Below are 26,973 nucleotides of genomic sequence, written 5' to 3'. Positions count from 1 at the left end.
CGATGGGTGTGCACCTTCCACATTTAATTAAAATCATACTATATATCTCGCGATCCGACCGACAGATTTTGACTAAATTGGGCACATTCTTATGTTACAGTGTGAAAATGAGCGAATCGGCCGACTGCACATATAGCGCAATTTTAAATTCGATTTGATTCTTTCACTTATTGTGCCACCTCATGACCAAAAATTGTCCAAAACTGTTCAAGCCCCTAAGTACTGAATATGCGAACTCCAGTACCTATAGTTGACTATTATGTTAGACTTCATTGTCTTACGGGTTTCAGCATATGAAATTAGCCTTTCCTGTAGAGATCGAGGAAGTTCCGAAATGTAAACTTATACAAGAGTGGAGCAGAGATGTTTTCAGTGGTATGTGATATATAACTCCGTTGAATATAGAAGTTTACATCCCTAGTACGTATGGCTGCTAGCGTGGATAGTAGCCGCTATTCAACATTATTCCAAAAATTACATTATGCATGACTATCTGCTAGTAATCGCAAGTAACTGAGTAGTCAGTGGCCAGTTTTTGTTCTTATAGAATGATAAAATCAGAAACCACCAATTGTGTACAGTATTTTGCGGGTTTTAGACTTTGAATTCATTTATAATTCTTATTAATGTACGAACGCTTTAAACTCAATAGTATTTTAAACATTTTTTTAATTTTATTGGTTGATAATTTTTTGAAAACATGAATTTGATTTTGCTTCAGTTGAGTGGGCTCAAACTATATACATATGTGCCAACTCTAACTCTATGATAATATGATAATTAAATTGCTAGGATGCGTCGTCCGAATAGATATCGGCTCCTCATTTGTATAAAGAATATTTATTAATACAATCAAATAAAAAAGACAACACTTTCCTACGGTTTTCTTTATTAAACTTTTGTTTTTAATTTAGATAATTATATAATAGCCTTAAATACATAAATATGGATGATTTGTTTTTTATTCAACAGGTACATGCAAAATGAAAACTCTACTCCTTGAGAGTTGCCAACTATAATAATGGTATGTGTGTATAAAAGAAAATATTTATGTAACAAATAAAATAATACTATGTAAAATTATGAAAACGCGCACTGATATTCAATTGCTTAATTGCTAAACTCGATTTCCATATCAACGAATGAGGTGAGAGAGCAAAAGGTGACTTCCAGTGTGCGTTACAGAGCTACCAATACTCGAAATTAACAGCTACACGAAGCTCGGTTTTAACGCAATTAGTCGTATGATAGAACGTCGCAGCTTAAATACTGATGATTCAAATCAAGAAATTATGGAAAATTTGCGAAATCACTAACAAAATGTATTAATATGGTGACGATGATGCGCTACGCCACACCTCAGTCGGTCACCTCGCGCCAATGGACAATGGCACGTTGCGAATCGGGCGCTTTGCCAAAGGGTATTGTACCATCGTTGTAAACATATTGATTGACCTGGTAGTCCAGCAATGTTTTATACTGATAGACATCGTTGCCCAATTGCTGAAGGAGTGAAGAAGAAAGAAATGCAGACCGTTAATGTAACTTATATTGGAATTGTACTGAAAACAAGGAAGGTTTCTATTAACTAACTTAACTTACCTGCGTTAAGGGACTCGTATTGGTTGTTAAGATGCCAGCGAAGTGCTTCTCTCTAGCAACGCGAAGCACCTCATTTTCCATGAAATGCATGCAGGCAATATTCTCTTGTGGATTTAAATCGGAGCTGGTGCCCATCATGAATGAGTGCAGTATTTGGTTGAGTCCTTTCGGCAGTTGATTGTCTCTTTGTTTCGAAAAAATAAATTTTTCAAAATATATTTATAAAAAATCGAGCATCAATATCAACATTTACGAACTTTAGGATTTCAAAAGTAAGGAGTGAAAATTATTATTTTTTCTAAAAAGATCAGCTGCTTTTTACTGCGCTTTCATATTGGTTTACCCATTACCGCATAGGACTTACCGTATAGGACCTTCAACGAATTCCAAAAACTCGAAAACAATAATCAATTTCGATTTAACCTCAACTTCTGGCTCAGCGCGTGCGTCAAAATTTAACGCAGTACCAATGATACGATCCGTGCGCTTATCACGCACCACCAAACTTAGGTTCTTTTCCACCAATGCGTCCCATATATCCTATTAAATAGATAAATTATTAAACAATCTTAACGAAGTGAAGAAGCGGCCAATGAAGGCCGATGAAATTCTTACATTGATTAGATCACTGTAATCGTTTGGAAAAATGTCAGGTTTTAGCCATTGCTCTAGATCCGCCTTACCATAGAAGCTGTCGACGATGATTCTATGTAAAATAATAGACAAAAGCATTTAAGCACACTCGATCTTGACCAACAATTTCGCATTACTTACTCAACTACATCCTGCTTATGCGCATGGCTAAGCGGTTCAGCGATCATGTTGAGATGTGGTGCAGCATTCGACCAGTCCTCGATCATTGCATTCGAATTGCGGTTATGTGCCATTTTCTCCAATATTTCACCCAAATCTTTAGCCGCAATAAACTCGGATATGCCAACATTGTAGCCCTTCTCACGCAGCAACGTAACTGTATAAATGGAATTCAATGAGTTTCCGCCCAACTCATAAAAGTTGCTGCGCAGCGATAGAGTAGTGCGTGTTGAGCGCCCAATCACACCACCCACAGTCTCAAAAAGATCCCTGGCTATATGCTGGACATCTTCGGGCACGTGCGTATAGTCGTAGTCCAGTACAATGCTGGAGTCACCTTCGTTATTGTTTGCCGTCTCGTAAGTTTTTAGTAGTGCCTGCCGATCTACTTTACCGTTAACAAGGTAGGGCACCTTGTCGATTAGAACCACTTGTGGTGTCATATACTCAGCAAGTTTGTCCCTCAATTTCGCTTCAATTTGCATTTCGCTCAGTAGTGGTGAATCGTCGCGTAATTTTACGAAAGCCAGAATTGTCTGATCAATTTTGCCAGCATGATAGCACAATACGATCGCTTTATCGACGAATGGTAATTCTGAAACGTTCTTCTCAACTTCGGCAAGATCAACACGATGACCACGAATTTTTATTTGCGAGTCAGTGCGTCCTTCGTACATTACATTGCCGTCACGCAAAGAGCCGTAATCACCGGTGCGATAGAGGCGTGAGTATTCTGCGTAAAGAAAAGATATATTGGTATTTTTATACGTGTTTGAGTTACGTTGATCTTACTAAATTCCACAGCCAAGGGGTTTTCCACGAACTTTTCTGGATCTCTACCGTTTACATAACCTTCGGCTAGATTTAGACCCGAAACGAAAATTTCACCAATTTCTCCTTGTTTGACTGGTCGGAAATCGCCGTCAAGTAAATATATCACAGTGTTTGAAAGTGGAATACCTGTGAAGATATAATTACATACATAAATGAGTCATTAGAAGTGCTTTTTAAATATCATTATTAGAGCTCGGTGAGAAAATTCACTTACCAATCGGCACATGATCGAAGTAGCTTAATTGCTTTTTGCTTTCACAAGCAAAATAAGTGACATCGCCCATCACTTCGGTGGATCCATAAAAATTGTAAAGCGTATGTATGCCTTCGGAAAAATAGTCGAAGAAACTCGCAGCCAAAGTTACTGGTAATGGTTCACCGGAACAAACCCAAATCTTCAAATTATACAGTAGACGACCGCGCTGCAACATTTGACATTTAGTATTGCCATCATTCAACTTCAAAAACATCAAAATCGAACGTAAAAGTGTCGGCACCAAAACTAAACGACGTATTTTGTATTTCTCCAGCAAATCCACCAAACGCTCCGGATCTTTAGTTATCGACTTTGGCACAACCAAAATAGAAAGACCACACATCAGCGGTCCCCACAATTCCGACACCGAATCAACAAAGGTGAGTGCGGTCTTGAAAACGCTCACGGACTCAGTCGGCGCATAGGGAAATGTATGCCATTGCCATTGCAAACGGTTCAAGATTATCTCGTGTGGTAGACGCACACCCTTGGGTACGCCAGTGCTGCCCGATGTGTAAAGCACAATTGCCAAATTATTAGTACCGTCGGCTAGCATTTCGGCCGGCATTAAATTAGCGTTACTCAATTCGGCCGAACGATGGAAAAGCTCAGAACTGCTGATGGTCGGTGTACCGTTAAAGCGTTGACGGTCGATATTGTCATCGCATAGCACTATAACGGGACGTGATTCCTGCAATATGTGTTGTATACGATTGTTCGGAAAGGTTGGATCTATTGGTAGATAAGAAGCACCGGCTTTCCAAATCGAGAGCAGTGTATTGACAAGCACATCGGACGGCTCCATGCATACCGCCACAATGTAATCACCATCGGTGTTAGGCTGCAGGCAATTACGTTTTATATCAGCTACTAGCAGACGTGCACATTGGTTAGCGCGCTGATTTAACTGCTTGTAGGTGCATTGTGTGGACTCGGAGGCAATGGAGTCCCCATTGTTGTGTGTTATTAGTGCGTTCTTGTGTGAGTGATGCAGCAGATTGGCTTCGAAAATGCGATGCAATGGACGCGGTGTAATGTCCTGTTGCTGGCCTTTCACAATTGACAATTTCGGTATGGATCCCATTATAAAGACTACAAATATTTGAAGTAGAAAAGAAATAAATTAATGTTTTTGTTCATAACCTAAAATTTCTCATACTTTTAAATACTTAGAAATTAATTAAGATGTTAGTAGTAGTACATACGATTTCAAAACGGGAGCATACTCTTGTAGAAGCTCCAGAGGTGATTTAGTGACTGATGCCCAGAGCATACTAAAATTATGGAAAGAACACTTCTGCAACCTGCTGAATGGTGAAAGTATAACGCCAGGAGAAAGCGAATGCGATTCCCTAATCGATGGCGATGGAGCAGACGTTCCATTGCCCGACCAAGAAGAAGTTCGAATAGCAACTACCCGTCGGAAGAACAACAAAGAGGCGGGGGCTGATGGATTGCCGACCGAGCTATTCACACAGGTCGGCGAAGAACTGATAAGGAGCATACATCAGCTTCTTTGTAGAATATGGTCGGATGAAAGCATGCCCAACGATTGAAATTTAAGTGTGCTCTGCCAAATCCACAAAAAGGGAGAGCCCACAATCTACGCCAACTACCGTGGGATAAGCCTCCTCAACATCGCGTATAAGGTTCTATCGAGCGTATTGTGTGAAAGATTAAAGCCCACCGTCAACAATCTGATTGGTCCTTATCAGTGTGGCTTTTGACCTGGCAAATCAACAACTGACCAGATATTCACGATGCGCTAAATCTTGGAAAAGGCTCGTGAAAAGAGAATCGACACTCATCACCTCTTCGTCGATTTCAAAGCTGCCTTTGACAGCACGAAAAGGAGCTGCCTTTATGCCGCGATGTTTAAATTTGGTATCCCCGCAAAACTAATACGGCTGTAAGCTCCGTTGAGCAACATCAAAAGCTCCGTCGGGATCGGGAAGGACCTCTCCGAGCCGTGCTATACCAAAAGAGGTTTCAGACAAGACGACTCCTTCTCGTGTGACCTCTTCAACCTACTTCTGGAGAAAATAATTCGAGCTGCAGAACTAAACCGAGAAGGTGCAATCTTCTATAAGAGTGTACATGATATTGATATCATTGGCCTTAACAACCACGCCGTTAGTTCTGCAAATGGGTCTGGTAGTGGTCGAGGGAAGATGAAATATCTCCTGTCATCAAACACACAGTCGTCGCTGTTGACAGTTATAACTTCTAAGTTGTAGATAATTTCATCTATGTATCTTGGAACTACCATTAACAGCAACAACAATGTCAGTCTCGAAATCCAACGCAGAATAACTCTTGCCACCAGGTGCTGCTTTGGACTAAGTATGCATTTGACGAGGAAAAGCCCGGCTTCACTTAAAATTTCCCATTGCCGCCACGTTGCGAAAAGAATAGAAAAGAATAGAAATTATATGAGGTTTCCACCGCAACCTAGTGTCTATTATGCCATCCTCTCCATCACATGAATTTCCAAATCCCCAGCTCTCTGACGAAAGGGCATCAACACTTTTTATTGAAAAAGTAGTTGTTTTATATTTTTTTTCAAATCTGCGCAGAAATCTTACCATAACAAGCGGAAACAAGAATACTATAAATATTGAAGCAATAAATGCCATAATACAGTCATTAGCAGAGCATTATTACTAATGCAATATTTCTTGGTTTTACAAGTACTAATTAAATAGCACTTATTAAATATTAAAGATATTATATAAGAATTCTCAGATATGTACTTGTATAGGTATATGAATACATATCTACCATACATATGCATATGCATACTACGAAGTTGTCGCTTTGAATGTTAAAAAATGTTGCGTATACGACTGGTAGGACGAATGCGAATCTGATGCAACACCATACTTGGAGTCTCGCTGGCTGTCACTAAACACAAACGTGATAAAAAGCTTAACTAACGCATAAGTAGTTGTTTTATTTTATTTCATTTAATATATTCAACAAATAATTTATAGTAAAATATTTTATTCGAACATATGTCTCAACTAAATGTCGTTAGTAGCAATTACGACATGTATAGTATGAGAGTATATTGACATACATAATGCCTGTAAGTACACGCTGTGAGTAGGTGAAGTAGTGGGTATGCACACAGGTGTATGCATATATGTATCTGTGCATTCATTAGAATTACATGTAATAAAAGTGGCTGGCTTGTTAATCAAGATATAGTTAATAAGTTGTCAGACTTTTCTAATTTGTATATATCGAAAGGAGACAATTAAAAGATTATGGAATCAATTTTTAACATATGCAAAGTTATTTAATATCCATACATATATACATGTATATAAACTATTTAGCAGCTGAGTACTCTTAGTGTTTGTGTTGAGTTAATGCTCGTTAATCAATAATTTATATCTATGTATATCTATAACTATAACTACAAATTTATTTTTATGTGTTCGCTCGCGACAAACATTTCGACCATAAACATGTTTATTATTCAACTCGATTGATATGCATATTGCATGTTCGTACATACATATGCATAATATTACTTAGTGCTCTTAATATATTAATGTTGTACTTGTGTGTTTTTGTTTTAAGAATTTCTAATAAGCTTGAAACCACAAGACTTTCATAATTGACATAACTTAGAATGGTTAGAAGGACTACCGTCAAGGTTGTGATCATGTTGATTATTATTATGAGATTCATTCCGCAAAAAATGAAGGAGAAGGCAAAATAAACGAGACGCTTTCTACTTTGAGTGCATAAATCTACATATTAATATTGGTGTAAAGTATAGTTTTATTAAGAGTCAATCTAATGGCAGGAACTAAATGCAAATAACCTTCATCGAATGTTTTTTGTAAGCTGGTTATTATTATATATTTATATATATTTATATTTGTAAGCGGTAATCAAATTTTTGTATTTTCATTAGTACGCATACTAAATTGAGGTAACCTTGAAGTTCAAAAAATAATATATAAAAAAAAAATATGCGTAAGTTAGTCATTACAGAGCAAATGTACGAGCACGTAAATATATAGGTTATATATATAACAGTAAATGCATTTGATTAAAATTTAAAATAAAGGTCATCAAAACTAGTATTCTAATAATTTCAATAGTCTAACCTTTAATATATATAATATTACAATTTATTAAGTTAATTATAATCCTCTTAAATTCTAGATTACTTTTAATGAATATGATTGATATGAATATTTAGAAATGTGGCATAGGCATGCGCACTAACAACTTTTGGCTATTTTGATAATAAAACATATAATTGCCGTTTAATCTCTATATGAATATGTCGGAAGTAATCAACGAAGCAAATCAACTTTCACAAGCTTTATAAAAATGCAATAAGTTAATATAAACAATTTTATGTTGTATAATTATATAAAAGCCTACATACATTTTAATGCTTGCGATTATGAGTGCGAGATGTGAGCTGATATTAAAGATCTAATAATTGTTTATTCATAACTGTTTGGTTTAAACAAAAACCAACTTTCAAGGAGCTGTTAAAGAGTAAATATTGAATATAATAATCGCCGTTTGTTGAATAAATTTATTCATTGCTTAATTGTTTATATTTTTAAATGCAATATATTAATAATTAATTCAATGAGAAAAAAGACTTATTAAAGTAGAACATAAATTCTGTTAAAAACGGTGATCCATTTCGATGTTTATTATCATTCGAAAGAACATTCTTTGGCATTAATTTTTTGAAAATTATCTCTTTTAAATATTTGCCACGGCTACGTCTCACATGGTCTATTCATGGACTTCAAATTTCGATGACTAGTTCGAGAATTTCGATTGGTAACTGCCGAATGACACTCGTGAGCTTTCCTTCAAAGCTTTAATCGAAGCGGGATTGTCCGCATAGACTTTAGACTTTACATATTCCCAGAGGAAAATAGTCTAACGGTGTGATATTACACGATCTTGATGGCCAAAGCGGCCCAAAATGTGAAACTATCTGCTCACCGAAGTGTTCTCTCAATAAATTCAGTGATTGATGCGATGTGTGGAAAGTGACGCCAACTTGTTGAAACCAAATGTTGCCGAGATCATGAGCTTCAATTTCAGGCATCAAATAGTTGGTTATCATGGCTCGATAACGGTCGCCATTGACGTTTACATTCTCACCGGCATCATTTTTGAAGAAATATGGATCGATGATTCCACCGGGCCATAAACCACACAAAACCGTAATTTTTCTGGATGAAATGTCAGCTCTTGAATCTCTTCAGTTTGCTCTTTGTCCTAAATCCGGCAATTTTGTTTGTTTACATACACGTTGAGTCATAAATGGGTCTCATCGCTAAGAAAAATTTGTCTCGAAATCGTCGGATCTTCTTGGAATTTTCCAAGAGCCATAGATGTCACTTGGGAATGTCGAGCGGCTTCAATTTTTAAGGTCTGAAGGTAAAATACGCAAGTCGTTCTATACGTTAGTCCGAGTTGATGCGAACGGCGCCGAATCGACTCTCCACGGTCTTCGTGCACACTCTCAACTACGGCTGCTGTATTTTCTTCACTGCGCGCTGGACATGGTCTATTCGATCGAATATTATCCAATACAGAATGCTGGGTCACAAGATGGGCGATGGGGTTGTGAATAGTACGTTCAGTAGGCCGATTATGTACAAGACTTGTAAACTATAAGTTGAGCGAAGCGTGCGAAAAACATTTGTCTGCCTCTATTTCACATGTTTTCGTTATTATAGCTGTCCTATTTTCAATTCTTCTCTACTGGAGAATGAAAGCGTTGTGTTGAACTCTTTTTCTCAGTCGCTTTGCCAATTCGGCCGAGTTCACTAAAAAGGTCCGATTGATTGATGATTATGAGATTTTATTGAAATCAGTTCTTTTCACATATATGTAGTTGAGAGCGTAAAATAAATTATTGCCAAGTGTTTCGAAACGCCTTCAAAATAAATATAAAGTTATGAACACTGTTGTTTCAAACGGACGTGTTCCATTGGCAGGAAACATCAAATCAGCAGAAACTTTTCGACATGAAAATTGTTCTTAGACATACATATACGAGTATATACATATATGTAAGTATATAGCTAATGTATAGTATATCTTAAACAATAGGTTAAATAAAATCGGCACTATTTTTATACTCTTGCTAGCAACAGAGTAGAATAGTTAATTAATAAATTTTTCTTTTGTCATGAATATCTAAGCTGGGCATCAACCTTCGGTTTATGTAGTATTTCCTTACAACTACAAATATTCATACTCCAAAGCTTAAGCATAGGTAACTAGATGTGCTTAATACTAAGTTAGCGTCAGTAGTCGTACAACAGTGCAACTCTAATTTATTTAATTAATGGTTTAAACGGATGTGCAGCCTTGAGTTAACTTAAATTTTATGCGATTAAAATGTATAGTCTTCACTTCCTGTCCATCAGGCTAATAGACAGCTGCCATAGTTACATTGTACATCAAACACTTTGATTTTATGACGTTTTGAGGGAATCATTAAGCGTAGGTTCGCCACTGCATACATATTTATATATAAACGATAAATATATATGATATAAATAACAGGGGTTTGACGCACGCATCCTTGACAGCTCCGTATTTATACTAAGGTTTATAATTTGGTACGGGGTGTACTGAAAATTCTGTTGAAACTAAAAGTTCTTAAGCCAATCAACTACGAACGAATGGCCTTGAGTCTAGTAAATTATTTTATAATTAAAATGTAATTACTTGTCCAACTAAAGGAGACTGATAGTAGCAGTTTTTATTATTTAAATGAAATTTAATGGCGCCGGCTGAGATTTTCGATTCTACAGTGCTACGTCTATAAAAATCGTTTAGCATTTAGCAATGTCCACATTTGTATAGGTATATACTCATATGCACATATATACATATGTACGAATATCTGTTTTTATTATTATTTAATTATGGAATTTCACACGTTCCGCACGGTCTCAGTTCATTGCTCCACAGCTGTTGGCTAGAAAAGACCAATCATCTCATTGTTGGGGAAGTTAATTCGCAATCCAACGTTAAGCTGCATAATTACGACAACATGCAGGCGCTTATTATATATTTCATATAAACATTAGACATAGTATATTATTTAATGGGATAAATATATACATATGTATAAAAGCTTAGCACAAAGTATACCAGTTCCAATGAAGTGTGAATATGCCAACAAAGACAATGTGCCAGCGAATTGTGATTTATTTGAAATAGTCCGATATGCGCATGTCTAAATGTCTTAACGGTCATAGGTACGTATGTACTTGTATGTACATATATGTACATATATACCATATATCCATGCGTGTGAATTTTAAATGCTGGTTCTAATAAACATATATACATCTGTGCATAAATGCTGGGTTTCCTCTTGGCCTAACTTGATTGTGATCGACTTCAAAGGTCAATTAAAAGCGTATTTATTATATAAATTTTATACCTTTTTATTTTCTTTATTTGCATAAAAGGTAGTTATCTATAATATTGTTTGTTATGACAACGCCGCTGACCTTCTTGCCATACTTATGCTTAAGCTTGCAATTTAGAATGGGCTTTAAAAATTATAACTCATATATACATATGTACATATATAGCAACAAATTTATTTTTTTGTGTATGTGTTTACTTTAAATATACAATGACACGGGGAACAAAGACGTTTTATTCGCTTGCTTAATTATTGTCAAAATCTGACTGGTCGCTGTGGTTTTGTGCTTTATATTTGTACGTGCGCGTATCTACTGAACTATATCGGATATAGCGCAAACAAAATTTATTTGATATGCCCAAGTTCTTAAGCTTACATTCATACATACACATATGCAGGTTGATAGCAAATTTAAAATTCAAGTTTTACCTATAGAGAGAAGCGGGGTACTTAAGCGAGTTCAATTTCGACCAAAATGAAGTGAAATAAAAGAAGAAGAGTGTTGAGTCGTCGACTAAGTAAATATGTTGCATGAGCAACTGATTATTATGTACTAAAAATACATACATATATAGGTTTATTTTTTTTTTTTATTAAATATTTTTGATATTACTTCGATGAAGATTAGTTGCGCAGAGTCCAACTTCAAATGATCACTATTAAAAAGGTTGTGTTCTTTTTTAATTAAACAGTTAATTTAAAATTAGTGCATGATATTTAAACTTCAACTACTATTTTCGTAGAAGTTTCGGTTGATTACTGATATATTCTTTGATACATATAACATCTAGGCATCTTTCGTGCTGATTGCTAAGGGACATAACTCGATTATTGTTCCATTGATCCAATAATCCGAACACGCGTCACAAAGGTATGTCTTTTTCAGTATACGTACATATGTATGTATGCCATTTATTTGAAGTGCAAGCAACAGTACCTTTTATTTCACTCAAATATGTCAAACATTGTGCCTTATAAATTGATTACTTAAAACTGAAATTCACCGCATTTAGGTGGAAGTCTATTGCAAACATTTTCTAGTTTAGTGACCAAGTGGTTTGGACGATTTGAAAGTGGTGATTTTGGCTTAGGGCTTCCTCAGTTTTGAGATATCGAGCTGAAATTTTCGTCCTTATTTTATCACGAAGCTGCACATTTGTCGGAACGGCCGATATTGGATTTATTTTATTTTATTTTATTTATTTTATTTTATTTGATGTGATTAAAAAGACAAAAGTAGTTGCCAAATTTTTTGCAATTAAGAAAAGAAATTTCCTAAACCAAAGTGGCTGCATAAGGACGTATGAATTTTGTGGTTGTTATACACATATACAAAAATATACCTATATATTTATATGTATATAAAGTTGAGTTTGTTACAATAAACCGAAAGCACTAAACAAAAGCGATACCAGTGCCTACCAGAAAAATTAACAAATTGGCATTTAGATAGGAAATCAGCAAAAACCAAAAAAAAAAGAACGTGAGCGGCGTCTTAAGCGTGAAATTTTCCATTGCTAAACGATAAGTTCAAGCACCTGCGTGCCAATGCTGTTCATTGCATTTTGGCATGCACATTCATGTGCCGCTGCATGCCCTGTGTGAAAACCAACGGCTCCGTTACTACCAAGTAGTAGTGGGTTGGAATTTTTCTTAATAATGTATGGATATATAAATAATCTCATGACACTGAATTCTCATTGGCTGCACTTGCATTACGAAACACCGCTACCACTGCATGACTCGATGCAGATACCGTTATAAATTTAAATGTACTTTTGGTTAGCCCTGTGTATTATTTATGGGTTATACATGCATAAATACATGTGCATACTCGTATAAATATATACCTAATCGTATATAAAGGAAGTTAACACTGGTGCACAACGATCGCCACAAGAGCGCTGGGTTTTCAAGCTTCAATGTACTGTAATAACATACATTGGTATACATACATATATATATAAGTATCTTAAAAGAACATTCTGTTCATATAATTATAAAAGTGTTGAGTTTGCGCAAATTTTACGTCAAACCATAAAAATATTATTCTTGGCAGCGTTCAAGTGCATTACATAACGGTTGAACTCCGATGAATGGAGTATGGCGTAACACTACATACATATGTAGATATGTGTGCACAATTGAATTTTTATTCTTTTACGATTTTTCAAGCTTTGCTGCTAACTATTAATGAACGTCTAAGCAATTGTTAATCCACAAGTTATCTGTAAACATACTTATTAACACGCATTCGTGTATATAAATATATTTATATATACGAATCCATACAGTGTATGTATTCTATGTAATTATATAATTTTTTTGGTGGAAACTGCCGTTCGAATTTCGTGGCTAAACTTGAATGTAACGTTATTAAAAACAAAAACAAAAAGCTGCAAACTGAAAAAGGGCAACAAATTGCATTCTGCGGTGTTCGCCGTTCGCCGTTCATTGTTCACTGCTTCCGATGATGAGGTGAAATCTTGTCATTGAATTGAGCTGCAACCGTAAAACCAGCGGCTCTTGCTGTTAGTAGTTACAGCGTGTCTGTTATTAAATTATGCATACACCAAGTACTGAGTGAAACAAATAAGCGCAAACACATATGCACAAATACATTTTTAACGCTCTTACAATTATAGATGGCGGTTTTACGTGCCCGTAACCATAATTCAAGGTCAATTTGATTTTTCACCAAATGGTCAGCGCGCCGTATGGCGCCTTTTTATTACTTCTGCTTTAAATGCATTTGCTTCTAAATTTTTTTTTTTTTTTTTTTCAGTTTTTATTGACGCTTCTATTTTCATTGATACATACTTAATTTTCTGCCTAAGTGCATAACTCGCTACATACTATACACATCGGTAATGGTTTATTAACACTGTTATGAACGATAATTACTTTAGTGTCTTGTGTGCTCAGCTGAGCAGTGGGATGTTAAACTCTAATGTTTTATGATTACATTCTGCCAGCACGAAAACGAGCTTTGCAGGGTTACACAATCAAGCCAAGTACATCATTTACAGCACTTAAATTTGAATTCCGACATACTTGGAACGTTGCATAGATTTTTAAAATTACTATGGAGTAATAAACAAATGATAAATTCTTAATCACGACACCTAACTAGTCGTAGGTTGACACAGGTCTAGCAGATTTTTTTTGAAAACAGCAAGAAAACTTGTAAATCGATTGATCAGAGTTATAAAAAAAGGTAATTACATTTGAAAAAAGAAAAAAATTTCCAAGATATAAAAAAAATTAAAAAAACCGCTACCTTCGGTTGCACTGAAGCTGTAATACCTTTCACAGGTACATTTCAGATGACCATTATATGTATAACTCAATGTGAAAACGTAACAGACTAACGCTTTGCATCGAACAGAAAACGCTTTGCTAGTTCTTTCTAGTCAAGCTGCTTTATATAACCAACATTTAAGTCAAATAACCTTACTTAATAAATATAATAATATAGGAAAAAGCTTTTAATCTCGATTCCGATCGCTGAGTTTGTATGACAGTTGTATGCCATAGTAGCCGATCTGAACAATATCTTCGGAGATTATAGTGAATTATTTTGGACAATAGTTCATGCCAAACCGTGAAGATATCTTGCCAAATTAAAAAAGTTTTCCATATAAGGGCTTGATTTTGATCGATCAGTTTGTATGGCAGCTATAGCCAATAGTGGTCTGATATCAGCGGTTCCGACAAATAATCAGCTTCTTGCGGAGATAAGGACGTGTGCAAAATGTTAGATCAGTGTCTCAAAAACTGACAGACTATGTTGCGCATAAACATACAGATAGACAGGGAGACATAAAAGTGAATCACATATGTATATGTATATAATATATGACGTTTACTTCTGGGTGTTACAAAGTTCATTGCAAACTTACCCCCTTTTCAGGGTATAATTATATCAATTTGGCAAAAATCTACCGGGATACTAAAATAATACAAAAAATTAAATACAATGAAAAAGTAGTACTAAATTCGAAATACCCAACCCTCGTCCAGTTCACCCTTTTACTCACTACCATGCGCATTTTAAAAACCGTTAATTAAGTAGCTTGGGAAATCTGTGAAAAAAGTGTTCATCATACGCCCCGGCATTTCAACGCACATGTTCTGGCATAAGCAAACAGCGATAATAATGACACTGACAAACTGACGGTCACATCATTTAAAACAACCTACAAAAAAACTCTCAAACAACGTGCATACCAATAAAAAGGCAAAACAATGGAGAAGACAACACAAAAGAAGAAACAAGTGCTTCCGAATTGCCAGCATTCAAAGGTTGCACGACACAATTCATATTTCCTACAAGCGATGCTGTTGTGTAGTTGTTTGTGCGTTGCGCTATTCTCGTTGACTAACAGCTGTTCCATTACACACACACACACATACGCACAACTAATATTGTCATTCAAATTCACTTATCCAGCTGTGCTTAAATGTAATACGTTTTGATTTGTTTAATTTGGTTAAGCGAACATAATTTGTTATGAGCGAATGCAGTCGTGCACACGAGTGGCGTTGCTGCGCTAGTAAATGTGTGTCGGTATTCATTGAAATAATAGTTGTAAAAATCGAAAATGTCATAGTTGTAAAAATTTATTATTGAAGTTCGAAAATTCCAACTATTGTCATATTGTTTACATAAATTATAGAAATTCTGCGTACTTTACAAATGAAATTTACAAGTATATGTATCTTTGAAATTGTTTTTTTTTCTAAGAAAACAATTTTACACTTTTACAGTGCAAACTGGAATTATTAAGAGAAGCGTTATTCATAAAAAAATTCTTTATCACACCAGTGAAAACTATTCACACTCACGGTTCTAAGTCAGTTTTTGGTAATATGTACACAACTGCTGCAACAACGTGATTAGATCGAAATTGTACTACAGACTCTGTTTCATTTGTATTGCTTTCTCTAAAAATTACATAAAATTAACTGATTTTTTAATATACAGATTTTTTTTTCTACGAAGAGGAAGCATTAAAAGCCTGAACCAGGGTTATATACAGTTAGAATTTTCAATAAATCGTTTTTTTTTTTATTATATTTTTTTTTAAAGTTAAAGTTCTTTCGTATTTTGTCAATTGATGTCGTTGCAGTCGTATATCTCTAGTGCTACCAATCAAATTGTGTGGTATTGAAAAGGATTTTAAGAGATTTTAAGCTTCATTAACCCAAAAAATAAAATTCGGTTAAGTTGACTCCGTTCAAAATTGAGTGAAAATAATGAAGAAATTCGTTATATTCTGAAATTTTTGTACAAAAAAATAAAAAAAATCCGAAGCAAGCCACCAATGAAATGTGTGAAGTTTACGGAGACGATGCTGTATCAGTTCGTATAACACAACAATAGTCCGCTCGCTTCCGTTCTGGAAATTTCGATTTACACTGATGGAATAATGTCTCTAGCGGAAAAATGGCAAAAGGGGTCGACAAAATTGGTACATATTTGTTTATTTATTTATTATTATAAATATAAAACAAAAAAATAAGTAATACACACAGTAAATTTCATATCGTTCCGATGAATATTTTCGAAGTTATACCCAAATTTGGAAAGGCGTTTTAGAGCGCTTGGAAGTGTATTCCAAACTTTAAACGCGTTTTTCTCAAAATGGTGTTTTAAAACCGGTGACCAACATTACTCGAGAACAGCCAAACCGATTAAACTCAAATTTTAACACGAGCTTCTTAAATATATTTTTTAATAAATAATCGAAAATTTCTTCTCACCGATAAATATTTTTTTATAATTTTGTTCGAAAATGAATTCTTTTTTTGAGAAATTGCCATTTTCTTCAAAAATTTTCTTTTCTTATTTCTTCCATTACTTAATTATTAGACTATGCATAACTTTAACGAAATCTGTATGGTTTTTTAATTTCAAAGGATCCAGTTCAGAGATAAAGTGGTCACCGCAAAACGTCTTTTTTGAGAGAAGCTTCCGGAGATCAGCTTTAGTTCCTTTCCAAATAAATATTTTTATTAATACTAAGTCTTAAAATACAGTTAAAAGATATCACATTATGTGTACACATTTTTGGATCAATAAGTTTAAAAGTTTTCTCAAAAAAAATTCTGGAAAATTCGCTCACAAATTTTTTAAAAAGTCTCAGCAATAAATTATTTTTAAATCGATATATTATTTATTTTAACATTCACAATTAAAACTTTTTAAAGAATATTATTTCGATAATTTTCCAAAAGTAACCACACATTGATAACAATAACACAAAATAATACTAGCTACAGTGTATAACAGTTTTAAATAACAGAATATAGCTCAAATTAGAACTTTTCGGCCAGTGATCGATATTTTTAGTTTCGAAAGTAAATTATAAAAAAAACGTTTAAATAAAGCAACGCCAGAAAACAATAACATAACCTTGAATATGTAAGAATAGTGCTATTCGTTGATCAGAATTCGACTAATAGGTCACGTATGACTTGAGAATGATTTTGTGAAAGGACAATTTGGTTCTTAATAAAGAAATAAACACATATATGTTTACATATTCATTAACAATGTTAGTGCAAATGTATATGTTTAGTAGTTGTTCAGTTTACTGTTCACTTAAACATCATAAAATTTGTTTATTTGTCAATATGTATATGCATATGTGGAGTCAATTAAGTATATATGTATGTATATAATCATTCAAGTAATTTTCAAATACATACTTTTAGCGTGTAGCTAGTGTTCTTTTGAGCGCTAGTTGCTAGTTACTTTTTTGCCATAAACACTTTCTGCTATATTCATACATACATATACATATATACATATACGTCCTTATATTCCTATAATCTTCACACAAAAATTCAATTATCTAAAAATAACTGAAACTATTTATCTTCCTTTCCATTTGCAGATCACTTCTAGACATTTTAGTTCTTGTTTTTTGTAAATACACACATTCACACAAATCAATCTTTGCAACTTTATTCACATAAAATACAACTACATACACATATACAAGTGCACTTTTAATTATGCTGTAAACACATTTGAAAGATAATAATCGTAACAATAACAACAACAGTCGCAATAACAGTTAGAATGCCGCGGTTATGGCGTTTTCAAGCAAAAAAAAAAATGGTAGAAAAATAAAATTGCATATTCATAGGTAAATGTCAGCGCTGGGCGTACCCGTACACTAAACTTAATACTACATATTTTACTACGCATTCATATGCATGTGCATAACTACATACCTGTATTTACATATTGATATCTATGCCGCCCCGAAATAGTGCGAACATGTTAATAGACACTGATGTGAGCGGCCAATCAAGTTGGGGTGATTTAAGCGTTGTATGACGTGAAGTCATTAAGTGTTAATGCACAGATGCATAGGTGGGAAAGCGTACACGTATACATATCTAAGTATATGCATGCTTATTATTTCTAATATGGGTCTATAGGGTGTTTCAATGGGTTTGCAAAAAGTTTTATAACCAATTTAATTCTTTATACTTATATAAGGCTTTTTTTTATTGATTTCACTAAATTATTGTCTCAAACGCCGAAATTTAATGGTGATAGATTTTTTTTAGAAAATTCCATCTAATCAAATTTGACAAGGACTAACGAAAAAAGCTACATTTTCACATAGTTAATAAAAATTTTTATTATAAACTTCAAAAAAGGTTCCTAAGCCAAGATAAGCATGTCGGCGCTTATTACCATTTATCACACACTTCTTATAAAACTAAGATAGCCTACGGAAAAATTGTTTTTTTTCGATTTAGGCTCACTTTTGGTCAAAAAGCGACATTTTTAGAAAATGTCAAAATAGTGAAATGGATTGTTTAATAAAATCAACTATGCTAGAGTAGAAAAATGCATGAACTGTGTAAAATATTTATACTAAACTATTTTCAAATAAATATAAAAAACTTAAGAATGCCTACTAAATATCCGCCAGATTTGCATATACGCACATGCTTATGCCTTCAGATTTTTGCCAAGTTCTAGACATAACAAAGCTTCCATCACATCGAATTTTTTCTGCCATATGTATGTAAGCGCTGGTATGTAGAAACCCCTCTACTTGGCAAAGTGTTGCAATCTGTAATATTTTTATTTTGGCCTGCAGATCAAAATGTTCACTACAGTTATGTGGCACTTTCAGTACTGAAAGGTGCTAAGCTGACATTTTAATTTTCACCTTCATTAAAGCATAAATATTGCCAATCAATAAAATCATTAAGTTTACTAAAATTTTATGACCAAATGCGATGTAAATCAAATAAGTGCGAATAAGGTAAGCTGTAGCTAATTGATTTCGACTTTTTGATTATTGCTGCCGTTGTTTGTCTAGCTTAAATCATATCACTTAAATTATTTATGCCGCTATTCAATAAATAAGCAAAAAGCTAATCATAAATTGTCCATGTTTAAAGAATAATTCAGTTTTTACTATTTTTTCAATAAAAGGAATTTGAAATATGTTTTCGGAAATTTATGTAATGTAGACCAGGGTTTATAATTTTGGAAACCAAAACAAAAAATTTGGATGAAACTCATTGGGAAAGGAAGAGAATATAACAAAAATTAAAGGAAAAATAATTAAAATTCTTGGGAACTGAAGTCAGGAAGTGGAAGGCAGATACAGCTGTTAATTCGATAACAGGTGGATCAATTATTAAAAACAACTTTCATTAGAATGTACATATGTATATATAGTATAAATTTTTAAACCATCAGAAATTAGAAATTTGAATGAAGCAGATTCTCACCGATGTTTTTTAAAAATATGTATATATTGACTTAAGAATTTTCAGTTGAAAATGAAGGTGTGTTCGGGTCATAAAGGGGTTCGTTTACACCAAATTTCGTGAAAGAAAATATATTGTAAAATAAAAAAATAAAAACTTGGTTATTTTAATTTTTTATTTTGTCTACAAGGTGCGTTCCAAAGTAAACAGGACTTTTTGAATCTAGCGCTCCCTGGTGGCGCCATCTATATGTCGACTGGTGCGTTAGAATCTGCTATCTTTGTCGATTGTCCAGTGAGAATTTCATCTATTGGAAGTGAAGTTATTGCGTTTTAAGTTCCAGTATGTTTGTGTTAGCGGTGCGAAAATGAACTTTGAACAAAGAGTCAACATTAGATTTTGTTTTAAAATTGGTTAAACTTTTACCAAAACGTTTCAATTGATGAAACAAATTTATCGCGATGATTGCCTATCCCATAGCAGAGTGCACGAGTGGTTTCAACGTTTTCAAAGTGGTCGTGAGGACATAAATGACGATCAACATGTGGGCCAATCGAAATCCGTGATCACCGCAAACTCCATCGAAACTGTGCGTGAATTCATCAAAAATCAGCCGAAATCATCATTGAAATTCTTGGAAATGGAATTGAACATCTCCAAAACATCAATTTATCGCATTTTGACCGAACATTTGGGCTTACGAAAGGTGTGTGCATGGTTTGTTCCGCACAAATTGACTGAAGACCAAAAATTGCTCAGAATCCAACATACGAAGGACGGTTAATTGACCAAAAATCACATTTTAACTATTAACCACTCCACGTGCTCACCTGATATGGCACCGTGCGACTTCTTCCTTTTCGGAAAAATACATTTGCCCATGAAAGGAAAGCGTTATACAGACGTAGAGGCCATTCAAAAGGCTTGAACCGGCACACTGGCGGCCATACCTGCCAACGAGCTAAAGCACTCGTTCGACATGCTTTTGGACCGTGTAAAAGGCTGTATTTTTTAGCTAATCATAAACAATAAAATCGGAATGGTTCCAATAGAGTATGCTTTGAAGTACCGTACCATTAACTTTTCATTTAAATCTGCTTTATTAAGTATGTAGAAAGTTGTTTACCTTTTTAACAAACAAGAATGTAATCACTAAGTTTTTTTGTTCTGTACACAACATAATTGTTGTGAAATATAATAAAATACGATCTTATGTCCGATCGGGGGCAAAAATAGTAGAATTTGCTTTCAAAATTATGTTTTTAGTATCCTTGATAGTATTAGACATTTATATACATTCTTCAATTATAGCGAATTTTTATGATAAAGATACAAGCATATTTTCTACATAGGCCTACATGACAAAAACCATGTTGTTAAGGGTCACCCTTGGTGTAAAATTATATATAAACTTTTTTTAATATTTCCATTCCATTCTCAGTTCAAACCAGTTTAATCAGTTTATCTTTGAACGCGACAAATGATCAGATCACTACAAATTGTTTTCTGTATATTCTGTACTTATATACAGTTATAGTTCTCCATACAATGAATTTTGGCAGAAACACTGGGTGTGCCACCTAATAGTTTGGTTTTATAACCCAGTTAGTAGAAACTTAATTTGCTGAAATTACATTATGCTAAAGTTAAATTGTAACTTTTATGACCAATTTTTTATTGCAATGGTAGCAGAGTTCGGCTATAAATATTCTCATTTAATCATTGGTCTTTTATCCTCGCAACTCGGTTAAGTAACACAGGTAGATATTTATGTATGTATATGTAACTAACTGTTGATACTTATAACAGAGCAACCAAGCCCGTTCGTTGGGTTTGGTTTAAATCCGCACTGAATGCAATTAAGTACATATTTTAGCGTTTTTAAAGTCAGCTACTGGTCTCTTATGATAGCCCCACTCGTAATAGTAATCACTTAGAAATCTGTTGGTATCAGCACCTACGTGACTTAAGAGCTAATAAATATGAGCAACTCTTACGGGTACATTTGCTAAGGTAATATGTTTTTACAAACAACATATTAAATATGAGTGATTGCGTTTCTATTTTTAGAACCACCATTTTTGTATGAAAGAATGGTCAAATTTTTAAAAACAATTGGTACGTATGAATTTTTATGGCAATAAGGCTGCAAAAATTACACCTTATATACCACATAAATATGTAGGTTTGCTCTTATTTTACCGTAATTGCCCAAAATCGGTTGATTAGACTCAGACTTAAACAAACTCCTCACAAAGCTTGAGTGCCAGATCAGTTTTATAAGCAAACAAAATACAACAAATGTACCACTAAGCATAACTGTATGCTAAGAAGCAGTAACCCGTAACAGAATGTACATATTTACGTTCATATAATGTTTATACAATTACATTTAAAAACTTTACCGAAAACATTTTCAAGTAATTATATATCCAATCAAAATGTGGTCGTTATTAGAAAGTTCAAATAATAACGCAAGGAATTCGTAAAATACTATGCTGGCTTGGCTTTGCATGTGTGTGTGCTTGCTACAACAGAATATTGCTGTGTGTTTACAGTTCGTTTCTTCATAAAAATTGTTGCGTATACGCCCCAGAACGCTTAAAAGCAATTACAGGCGTACATACATTTGTTGTTGAGTAGCTCATACCGAAAACTGTAAATGTTGTCAGCAATTATTTAATTAAATATATGTAAATATGTCTTTTTAACTCTATTAAATTAAAAATAAATGTGTTTTTTTCTTAATCATTATTAATCGATTCAAAACGGACAAGTGGAGGTTGAACTGCCACCAGTTTAGTTACTTTATTGCTTGTTTACAGCTGCTACTGAGCGAATTTTTAAATGTAATATAGATAAGTAAAAGTAGAACACATTTTTAGAATTCTCCAAATACTTGCTGTAGCACATAAATATATGCATAAAAAATTACTTGTAGATAGCCTCAATTAAATATGCTTTTTAATCAGAAAAATGCTTTACAATTTATGCATAAAATAAAAATGTTTGAAATATATTATTTTAATACTAATAATTAATGGTTTTAGTCTCAAAGCCAAAGTCGGCATAAATTTGCAAAAAAAAAAACAAAAAGTTTGGTTGTTGTTTTGTTTGTTTTGCGTAAAACTGGCTGTGGCGAGCAAACACAGTTAACACAGGAGTTTACTATATACATACATACATAAGTTGGATAGAACTTATAGTTTTTTTTTAAAATTTGCATTTATATTCAATGTTTATGTTTAATTTTTTATGTAAAAATTCAAATTTTAATTTAGTGCATGCTGTTTTGGCAATATTAAAGAATTTTTCAATGACTTTGATGCCTTTAATTTTAGCGAACTTATAGAGAAAAGTAGAAATTATATAAAAAAAAATATTTGTATATACATATGTATTTTTTATTGAGCAGTATTATGTTCTTATTGTATTGTATATATGTATATAATATTTTTGATTTCAAAGTTAATGACTTCAAAGAAGGAAATTTCTAAAAACTATTATATTATAATTAATTACTTTTAAAAAAATCAATTATTATATTCAAAAAAATTAAAAATCCGAAAACAAGATATTTTTTATTGAGCAGTATTATGTTTGTTTTTTAAGTGTCGAAAAGAGGCAATATTGCTGCTTTCCGGTACAAATTAAACTATAAAATTATTTATTTTATTATTTTTAACTATATATATTTCTTCAATAGTAGCTTTTCTATAAGTAAGTCAAAATAATACTCATCAAAAAATGTTTACATAATATTAATTTAAAAAAAAAATGGGATTGTTTCGAATGTTTGTAATTTGGCGATTTTCAATTAATTTCAAATTTACTTTCATAAGTATATAAAATAAAATAATTATTATCACTTAGCTGTTGAGAAAATTTTTTTTATTATGAGTTAATTACTCAAAGAGGCATAAGAAAAAATTGAAATTCGAATGTTAAAGTTATTTATTCCAAACGATAGTATGAATTTACTTAATAAAATAACAAAACTTTAAATCTTTTGATTTACATTTTAGGCCTTTAAAAAATTAACGGATAACAATTTATTTGAAATGTATATAAGCTTTAAAAGGTATTTAAAAGTGATAAATTAACCAAATTATATGTTTTAATCAAAGAACACTAACCTACAGAAATACCAAAAATAAGCATGGATTTTTAAATTTTTGCATTACGAAGAACAAAAAATGTATGCAACCATTTTTATGGCCAAATTTATGCTTTACCAGTTACTGAAATAAAATAAAATATTTTTTTTTTTTTCAATTACTTTAATATTCATTTCATACATTTTTGGAAATAAAGCAAAAACATGTAAACGCAACTAGGGGTTTCATCTAATCTAATAAAGTTATAATTATAACAAAACGAAAACATACCGTTGAAAATTCTAATTGCGTAAGCTTATTTTTGTTTGTAATCCAACAATAATTTTTTGAAACAAATGTAAACATTTCTGATTTTACGGTTGACAAGTTGTGAGTCATCTTAATATATTTTTATTAAAATAGTACATGACATATACAACACTACAAAATGCCTTAATGAAATTTTATGCTGGAAATCTGGGAAATATTCATTAATTTTAAAGTGTGCTAAAATTGGTTTTCACAAAACTTCCATAACACGCACTCCAGTAAAATAAATGTAAATCTCGGTCGGCCAGGGGTGCCGATTAAACCAAACGAACTTCCTAACAAACCGCCTTTACTCCTACAACTGGGACTATTCATGAATGAATTACATCTGAGGCTGTCACTAAAATTCGAATCTGTGAATTTCTAGGGAGAATTGTTCGGTTAATATCATCTAGAAGGCGGAATCCATCTGCAGCTATTTCATTAGTTAGAACAATATATATGGATCGAATTCGAAAATTTTTGTTGTTCTGACAACGAGATAGTAGTAAATTTTTATATATTTATTTTTTATATATTTGCATTTGGATAGTAGAGAACAACTCAAAACTCACTCGCCCATCAACTGAATGGTAGTGTATATTAGTTTTAGTAATAGCAATAAATCCGCAGTACTTGCAAGGAAAAAAATAAATATTGTATCTGTAGAAAATTTATTTTGTTTTTATTCTTTGTAAATGAAAAAATATATAACATGCTGGAATTAGAAAAATAATGTGGTTGGTGGTAAATGTTAATTTGGAAGTTATGGCATTGTATAAAAAAGTGTGCACTTTTCGGCAAAACAATTCTTCCCTTCCCAAAGAAATCTCTCACGAAAGTGTTATTTGATTCACGAAATATTTAGTTACTACCTAATCCCAAACTCAATTCTATTGAGTGTCTTTGTATATATTTTCGATGCTATTATTGGCAAAATGGTACAAATAATGTTTGGGAATTTTAAAGCAAATGTCAGAATCCATTCGCAGTAGTCTGAGTGGTTTAGTTTTAAAGTTTTTCGATGGCGTTTTAAAAAACTTATTTATGCGATTAAAATATTTGTAAATGCAAAACGTTAGAAAAATGTTTCAAAAATATTGTTCTGTGAGTGAATGTGAAAATATATTTAAAAAATAGGTACCGTTTTCCGAAAAATACTGTTTTCAGAATATTTTTATTAATATCATATCAAAGGATAACACAATAAAATTGTTTAATATTTCATAAAATTTGTTTACTTTTTTCATATCAGCTTATTGGTTTATGTAAAAATTAATTAAATATTTTTTTTTTTATTTAAAAACCTTCTCATAGTGGAAATTTTTTATCCTTATGTAAGTTATTATTAGATCCACTCAATTTCGTTTCAGAAGATATCATATTAATAACAGTTTAATGTCACGAAAAGTCACTTATTGGATAAATAGAGAATATGAAAAAACTCAATAACACTGAAACAATTAGACATAAATTGAAAAACCACACATATTGGCAACGGTAGAAGTAATTGTATAACACATAATTTTACATCAACGACTGAAGTTTTTACCCTTTTACTAAAAGTTAACGCGTAAAATTTTTAAAAATTTTCGAGAACGAAAATAAAATGCATTGTAAACTAAAAAAAAATTCTCACACTTCCGTCTTCACTACATCCATAAAAAAAATTAAAATTAAAAAATTATTTAAAAAATTGTAAATTTACATACTTTTACAATGCTTAATCCACTGACTGCCGATTCACTAAAAAAAGTGTTATTTCCTCTTATTGTTGTAAGTTTTCCTGTTTTATTCCAGCGATATATGTTTATTCCTTATTTGGTTCGCTCACTTTCACAATACACTTCAACAACTCGACGCAGTTATTTATTACTCAAACTCAATAATTATGTTTGTTCTTGCGAAATTTTTACAATTGCCCAACACACCAAATAGTTACAAGTTCAAGCTTGGAGTTTTTCCAAAAGTTTTTCCGAACGTTACAAAGTCAGCGGCGCACAAATACTAATCAGAACATCGAACGCGAGTCAACTTTTATACGCGTCCAGCGCGACAATGGCCACAGCGGACACAGACACTGGCACAGAGACAGACGCGAACGCAGACGCTAGAATGCATAAGAGCCGTCAATTGTGAGCCAGCCAGCCAGCCAGCCAGCCAGCAGCAGCAGCAGCCAACTACCGCCCGCCGCATAAATCCAACGAAAGCAAAAAAAAAAAAAACACAAAACTACAAAAAGAGCAACAGTCACAGCAGCAGCTGCAGAGGCAGCTCGTGAGGATGAAGAATGGATCGCCGAACAAAGCACAGCAGCAGCTGCTTCAGTAATTTGTGGGGCTCGTGTGTATGTATGTGTGCCTGTGTGTGATCGCGAATCGTAAAGAAAAACAACGGACAAATCGTCAATCAACAAAATTTAGTTGCTGCTGGGAGCCATTGTGGCAGCAAGCGCTACTAAGAGAGCAAAACTAACACTTGCGTGGCTCTCAATTTACGAGCTGGTGCATTGTAGTTGTTGGTTTTTCTCTGAATATTATTTTATTTTATTTTTCAACAACCGCTTGCACAGCGCAACGCTTTAAAGCTGCGCTTACGGGCACTTCTTCATCGTAAGCTGTTGTTGTTGTTGTTGTTTCAAGCATCAACATTAATTGTGGATTTCCTCTGTTGTGAGCAGGCGTTTACTCAATCCGTGACGTATGTACGTACGCAAACCCCACGAACATATGTACATACATACTTTAACCGTACATCGAAGTTCGGTAGGTGAGTAAGTCAGCACGAGGAGTTTCGCAGCAAAGCAGGTTTATACGCCAGCTACCACTTACGGGTGTAGGTACCGAATTAGCACCACACACTCG

The 26,973-nt window shown here is 33.4% G+C and overlaps 1 protein-coding gene across 1 annotated transcript; it reads right to left on the bottom strand.

The window, feature by feature from the left end:
* Positions 1-894: 894 nt before the first annotated feature.
* Positions 895-26,127, bottom strand: LOC120782341 (mycosubtilin synthase subunit C). Its single transcript, XM_040114573.1, has 8 exons — positions 25,822-26,127; positions 3,464-4,597; positions 3,208-3,375; positions 2,377-3,148; positions 2,218-2,308; positions 1,967-2,142; positions 1,603-1,786; positions 895-1,503 (listed from the first exon to the last, which is right to left on the bottom strand). The coding sequence occupies exons 2-8, from the start codon at positions 4,587-4,589 to the stop codon at positions 1,360-1,362; spliced, it is 2,661 nt and encodes an 886-aa protein (XP_039970507.1). The 5' UTR covers positions 4,590-4,597; positions 25,822-26,127; the 3' UTR covers positions 895-1,359.
* Between the last annotated feature and the right edge of the window lie 846 nt (positions 26,128-26,973).

Source organism: Bactrocera tryoni, chromosome 1 (genome assembly GCF_016617805.1).
Source record: "Bactrocera tryoni isolate S06 chromosome 1, CSIRO_BtryS06_freeze2, whole genome shotgun sequence".
Lineage (NCBI taxonomy): Eukaryota > Metazoa > Arthropoda > Insecta > Diptera > Tephritidae > Bactrocera > Bactrocera tryoni.
Note: the sequence above shows the minus strand (reverse complement) of the source record. Positions and strands in the feature narration are given on the sequence as shown.

Coding starts and splice junctions, on each gene's coding strand:
- LOC120782341 (XM_040114573.1), bottom strand. CDS start 4,589: ATGGGATCCATACCGAAATTGTCAATTGTGAAAGGCCAGCAACAGGAC. Junction 2,309..2,376: donor CATAAGCAGGATGTAGTTGA/GTAAGTAATGCG, acceptor TATTTTACATAG/AATCATCGTCGACAGCTTCT. Junction 2,143..2,217: donor ATTACAGTGATCTAATCAAT/GTAAGAATTTCA, acceptor TCTATTTAATAG/GATATATGGGACGCATTGGT.